This window comes from Lutjanus erythropterus, chromosome 7, assembly GCF_056507025.1.
Source record: "Lutjanus erythropterus isolate fLutEry1 chromosome 7, fLutEry1.hap2, whole genome shotgun sequence".
Taxonomy (NCBI): domain Eukaryota; kingdom Metazoa; phylum Chordata; class Actinopteri; order Lutjaniformes; family Lutjanidae; genus Lutjanus; species Lutjanus erythropterus.
The window spans coordinates 9,330,139-9,337,206 of NC_139323.1; the positions used below are offsets into that span (position 1 = coordinate 9,330,139).

The following is a 7,068-nucleotide window of genomic DNA, read 5'->3' on the forward strand; positions in this document are numbered from 1 at the left end:
ACCGTGCCATGAATTCTATCTGTACCAGATGCCTTTCGTGTTTATCCCGAGAAGCCTGGCATCCATCTTTGCAGTCATGATGAAGTGTGTCCTAATGTCTGGCTCTGTTTTGCTTTCCAGATATTTCTACAGGGCGTGTCAAGGCACGCTGTTTCCCAGCCCAGTCCAAGTTGGAAGACAGTTGGATAAACTCCCCGCTGAAACCCGCAGGAACATCCTCAGCCTCAGCAGGGTCAAGGTGGGGTCACCGCTCAGCCCCAAGCCTCCCTTCCTGTCCCTCGCTAAGCCCTCCCCTAAAGGTTACAATATAAAAGACCAGCAGAGCTTCCCCGGCTCCAAGACATCACAGGGACCCGTTTCACAAACACATGAACAGAGGGGGAGGAGCCCGCTGGGGCCCACAGACAGTGAGAAGGGCCTCTCAGATCTATACACATTAGTTCCCACAGAAATGGACACTCTTCCGTACACCAAAGACGGCCCTCCGCTCTCGGGGGAGCGGCAGCCCCCTCCCACCAAAGACTCGGAGTGCCTTGATAAGACTTTAGAGGCGTCAGACCTGAGTCTGTCCAGCTGGATCACCTCCACGCCTCTGCTCACACAGACAGACAGCGTCCAGCTGAAGCTGCCCCCTGACGGACACTCCCACTCTGTCAAATACACGAGGAACTCAGAGGAAAGACTCAAGTCTGACCACACCGTTCAACCAGAGCCGGTGGCAGAGCAGGCGCTGCACACCACCTTGTGATGTCTCACAGTCACTCAAACTCCAATTTGCACGATAGCTTTTTTAAAAATCTAATTTTATTGTATTTTTCAAGGAGATTCTTTTATAAAAGATACAAATAGGTACTTTATATTTTGGATGTTTAAAGCTAAAGATATTTTTGAGGTTTCGGAGATGGAAGAACTGGAATATCTTCCGATTGTTTTTGTTTTGTTTTGTTTATTTTTTCTATCCTGGGAAATTTTTATATCACAGAAGCATCTCAGTACTTGATCAGGTTTCAATTGAAGGAAGAGCAGAGTAGATACATTCCACTGCTGCCTTTATTGTCTGAAATGGTACTCTGTTCTTTCAGCGTCGCCTGTAAATGCATAAAGACCTGGATCAGATGCCACTGTGGCCTTGAATCAGTGTTGATATTCCTGAGAAGAGAAGTTTTATATGTTTTAAGTCCCGACAGAAACGTGTTTCAGTGCAGAATTCTCAAAGAGTTTTATCTTTATATCGGTGGCATTGGCTCACTGCACACTTCAGTCTTGTTGCTGGATATGCAAACATTTTTTTTTTGTTTATAGCTGTTCTGTCGTACAGTACATTCCACTGAATAATTATGCTGTTGCTGTTGACTTTAAATATAATCGTGCATTATTATAATTATGGATCTGTTTTAACAGTGCTAGCCAGTTTCACAGTAAAAGAGAAGTTTGGCATTTTGGGAAATAACGTTTATTTACTTTCTTGCTAATAGTTACATGAGAAGAGTGATATGACTCTAATGTCTGTGTCTCTAGATCACTCCAAACTCAAAGATACATATTTTTCTCCTGGCCTGTAGTGCTGTTTATTTAGCTGCATAGTTTTGGTGTGAGTTGCCAAGTTTTGGAGATATGAACTGAAGAGATGTCTGCCTTCTCTCCAGTGTGTTGGAGCTAAATGGCACTAGTCAAGGCGCCAAAAAATACATTTGTAAAACTCGAGATAGCAGTGTCTCTTTCCAGAAATCATGACACTGTTACTCACAATAACCCACAGACCTTGTTGTGAGCAGTTTCATGTAGGAAATATTTTCTTCTTAGCAAAGAAAGAAAGTAGTAGTAGTAGATTAATAGCACTTCAGGCAGTGGGGAAGAATTATGTATTTTTGATTTTCACGTGAACTGTTCCTTTAATCATGAAGCTAGATCAAGGAGACAGTTAGCATAACTTAGCATAAAGACTGTAAGGTTGCTGAGCAGTCAGTGGAAACTCCAGGAGGTCACTGGTCTTGACCGAAAAACAGTCCAGCATATAACCTGTCAAACTACAAAATATTTCTTTTTCATGGACATGGACAGATGTAATTACATTTGGACAGAGTCAGGCCAGCTGTTCCCCCCTGCGTCCAGTCTTTATGCTAAGCTAAGCTTTAGCTTCACACAAACATACGAGTGGTATCAATCAGTGAAACTGGAGCCAGCAGATGGTTAGCTTAGCGTAGCATGAAGACTGGAAACAGCGGGAAACGGCTAGCATTGGCTTGTAGCCCTGTCCAACGCGGACAAAATGTGTCCACCAGCAGACTATTATATATGTTGTTTGTTTAATCCTGTGTTTTTATCACTGTGAGGTTAGCACACAACCAGTGAAAATTCCAGGAAGTCACTGCACCCAGCCAAGAAAATAACCCTTTTAATGCACAAAATATTGTTTTTACGTGTTAAACATACATGATATAACATTTTGTGAGTTTTAAAAGTGTTGTTAGGCAGTTTTTTTTGTTGTTTTTTTTTTTAAACATTTGGACTGAGTCAGGCTAGCTGTTTCCCCCTGCTTCCAGTTTTTACGCTAAGCTAAGCCAACTGTTGTCTGGCTTTAGTTTCATACAGACACAAGAGTGATATCAATTAGTGAAGCAGTTAGCTGAGCCAGAAACTCCAGGATGTCACTGCACCCGGCCAAGAAAATAACCCCTTTCATCCTCAAGATATTGTCTTTAATGTTTAATGTTTTTACAGGTTAAATACACAAAATATAATAAGTGATTCAGTGATCTTTAGAGGTTTAAGTAGGCAGACTTTTTTTTTTTACCTTTGGATGGGGCCTGGCTAGTTGTTTTGCCCATTTGCAGTCTTAATGCTAAGCTAAGCTAAGTGCTAGCGTGAGCTCGCTGTATCTCCATATTTTATACACAAACATGAAACATACCACTCTTCTCATGTAACTTTGTAAGAAAACAAAACACTGTTTTCCAAAAAGTGTCAGAACTGTTCCTTTAAGCACTGTTCAGTAGGATGACAACAAGCTACCGTCACATTTCATAAACAAGTTTACTTGAAGGTCCTCTTTTTTTAAGAGTTTATTTCATGTGCCAAGTTTCTCTCAGCCCACACTAATAGACCTTCTTCACAGCGGCCATTTAGACACGAAACAGCAGGTTCCACACAGGTGTTACTAATGTGCTGATTAAGTTTGTGTTCCAAACAGAGTCAGGATGCTGCTGCTCCACTAAATGGAACGGGACCTTAATTATTATCATTGGTAACTGTGTTTACCTACTATTTCACATCAACACGGCCGCTGTGAAGAAAATCCATTCGTTGTGTTGGTGCTCAGCTGTAAACCAAAAACTCGATGATGACAGAAGATCTTTCCAAATGTAAAAGATGTGGCTTTAATATTTAAATTTGCACTTTGAAAGCATTTTTTTTCGATTTGCCTTTGAGTATTGAGTGTTGTTGTTGCTGGTGGCGCAGTCACAGTATGAAACGATTTTTTTTTTCCATTTCCTTTCATGTGTTTGAAAGGAATCATGATGTATTTGTCATCATGCACAAACTAACTAGTCAAAGTATGGACTATTGGAAAGATGCCACACTTTGTTCAGTTGTTAAGCAGTTAAAGCAGCAGCACCTTTAACATGTTATGATTGTTGTATATCTTGTGTCATTGCAGTACATTTTTGTAAAGTGTATCATTTACCAAAGATCATTTATATTTCTGTATTTTCGAAGCAATAGTTATGTGCCTTAACACTGGATAAGAGATTACAAATCTGAGAGTTTGCTTACAGTGCTGAATCTGTATTTGTTTAAAGATGACGGTGCATCTTTGTTCAATGATGGCGCATTTTGTCTCGGTGTAGATCATATTTATGCGGCTACATGCTACGTGCTTTCTTTTTCCCTCCTGTCTGTTTTTGCACACGGGGCCTTTTTTCTGGCATGTTGTTCACATTCTGACTCCGCAGTCTGTCCACTTTGTTTTATAGCTTCTGTCTGTTCTCTTCTGTTCTGTTCTGTTCTTTCGGCGTCGCACTTTATGTGCCAGAATGAAGCTCGAGCGTATTCACTGCTGAACATACCCACTTCAACAAATTCCTCACAGGAGCGTTCACTCTCACCGCAAACGGCCTCGAACATATCTGAGTTTGTTTTGTTCTTCATTGGTATTTTGGTTACAAGGTAGGCCTACTGTAAGTTTCATGTTTTACGTTGTAGATGTAACACTCATATGGGGAAATTATCTGCTGTTTAAGTCACTGAGTTCACTATCTTTCAAGGTATTAATCTAGATATCTAATAAAACTGAGATCACACTTAGTCCTTGGTCTAGCGTCTCTAAAGAAATGGATTGTAGCAAGCTGGAAACACTCAAGAGCTCCAGTCCACAACAGCAGCAAACACCGTCACCAACTTGGAAAAACTACATTTTAAGTTTTTTTTCTCATTATTTAGACACTACTTGCACCACGGCTACTTGTGAACAAAATAAAAATGATAATAATAAAGTATTTATCCTTTGCTCCCTGTTTGTCTGTTCAGAAAGATGTACTTTTTGTTCAATAAAATGTCTCAGTCCTCAAGTTTGTCGTCCTTGTTATTGTCCTTGTTTGACCTGCAGTCTTCACCTCAGAGTACAGAGTCATATGAGTAGAACTGCAGTGATCAATGGATTATTAAATTATTCACCAACTATTCTGATAATTGATAGATCTCATTTTTAAAGAAAAGAAATTCCAGAACTTTCTGATTTCAGCTTCTTAAATGTGAATAGTTTTTGTTAGGTGTTTTTTCTTCCTCTGTGGCAGCAAACTGAAAATATTTGAGGACATTTTTCACCACTTTCTGAATGTTCATGGGCCAAATCACTAATCAGTCAGTGGACAGATTGATCAATAATAAAACTAATCTTACAGGAAAAACCTGAAAAATAGGTCCAGATAGGTTTTTCAACTGACAGGATTGTGACAGGATTAATTCATTGATTAATCAAGAGAATAATCAGCAGATTAATCAGCAATGAAAATTGTTGAGTTGCAGCCCTACATGGGAGTGCCATAAAAAAGATCTGTAAAAGAAATAAAAGATTAACAAGTAAATTAAATATGTGGGAATATAAAAAATAATAAACAAGTCAATTAAAAAATGTCTTTTAAGGAATGAAGGATTCATGTGTTCAAGCAAAAGCAACAAGGATCAAAATAAATAAATGGCATTCTGTTAAAATCAATTAATAAATTGTTTAAATGTACATAAAAATATAAATAAGTATGCTGCACATAAATATATGTGAAAATTAAAAATTATTGTAATGATTATTTTATATTATATTTTGTTATTTTTCTGTCCACTGTTAGTTCCACTGTTTTATAACTTATACATTCTTTTTTATATTTCTGGTTATTTTCTTATTCTTTTACAAATGTATCCTGTTTTTTTTTTTTGTTGTTGTTGTTGTTGTTGTTTTTGGCACTATGCTCCCGTATCAGATCAGTGGGGTTTAAAAATAAATCAAACAGCTAAAAGTTTACCACACCACATGGCTGGAAGCACAGCCTGTCTCGTGTTATTGCAGTAAAACTGCAGATGCTGAGCTTTTCTTGATCGATGTGTCCAGCTGAGCTAAGGAGTTTATTTTGAGCTCCCAGGAGGCGAAAGGTAAACTAGTTCAACAAGTTTATTCACTCAGGTTACAATATATCTAAAGTAACAGTCTCAAGGGACTCACACTAAAATAATAATGTTTAATATGATATTCTGATTTTTTTTAAAATTGTGTCCTAATTTAGACTCTAACAGAATACATCCCCCTTTTATTTTGGAAAGTACATGTATTAATAATAATATGCATATTAACAGAATTCTGAAATCAAAGAAGCTGAATCCACACCCTAATGATTACACTCACTTAGTGCATTTTTTTTTTTACTTTTAAGATACACAGATAGAGAGCACTGACAGAATTATGGGCAGCAGAAAGGCTTGGGGAGTAATGGATTACATGTAACAGGAATATGTAATTAGGATACAGAAAAAAGGTGCAGCATTCCATTACAGTTACAAAAAATAAGACATAATCAGATTACAGTTACATTTAGTAACAATGGGGATTATCAGATGGACTAGAGTTTTAAAATAGATCTTAAAATAACCAATACTACCATGAGCAGTGTGCACACATCACAACACTTCATGAGTCACTTCACGATTGCTAATTATGTCTTTTTAAATTAAATGTTGAGACAAGATGATGGTGAAATTTCTACCCAGTGAAAGCATTTTTAGAGACATTTATCTGTGAGACCGACTGAATGTTAGTGACACAGACCAAACTGCAATTAATAAGTAAGTAGTAAGTGGAAGTAACCCTCCCAGTCCTGGCAGTGGAACAAGGCCAGAACGACACGTCTTCACAGCAGACATTTTGAAAACTAAGCACAGGTTTTTACCAGTGATACTAATTCTGGTTCCATTCCATTCAGGTCAAACAGAGTCAGGGCGCTGCTCTCTGATATATATACAGAACCTTAATTAGTAAAACCAAACTATTCCATATCAATATGGCCGCCATGAAAACGGTCTATTTCTGCATCCAACAGATGAGGAGAAAAAAACTTTATCTTGTTTGAAATCATGTTTGTGTCCACCAGAAGAATATGATTCCAGTATTCCTTTCCTTCTTGCTCTGTTTGGTCTCCACCAACTCCTGAGGGACAAATCTGTCTCTGTAGTCAGTAAATACTCCAGCTGGCTGCTGACTGTCTGTGGTCTGGTGCTGGTCAGGTCAGTGTGGAGTGTGTGGGCTTTGACAAAATATACAGTATCATGCCAGTAAAGCAAGTTGAATTGAACTGAACTGAATTGTCAAAAGTTAAAACTTAAGCACTTTTTCAATAAGTGAACCTCAGTTCACTTCAGTCTTTATTGTCCTGCCTGAAATTTTGCTTAAAGCAAAACTGTTCAGTGTTCAGTAACTGTTTCTGTACCAGCGTTGTTTTCTTTTTAAAAAAAGGACAAATATTAAACTATTTTGTGTGCTTTGGACTATTTCTCTTTTTGTCGTGATTTTAAAAGAGGTATCAG

At 38.1% G+C, this 7,068-nt stretch overlaps 1 protein-coding gene across 1 annotated transcript in view; it reads left to right on the forward strand.

Moving 5' to 3' along the window:
• Window positions 1-1,834, forward strand: part of atp10a (ATPase phospholipid transporting 10A) — a 55,831-nt gene extending 53,997 nt beyond the window's left edge. The window contains exon 21 of the mRNA XM_084722567.1: window positions 121-1,834. Within this exon, the coding sequence (XP_084578693.1) occupies window positions 121-748 (628 nt within the window). The 3' untranslated portion in view covers window positions 749-1,834. The remainder of the gene's footprint in view (window positions 1-120) is intronic.
• Window positions 1,835-7,068: the final 5,234 nt, after the last annotated feature.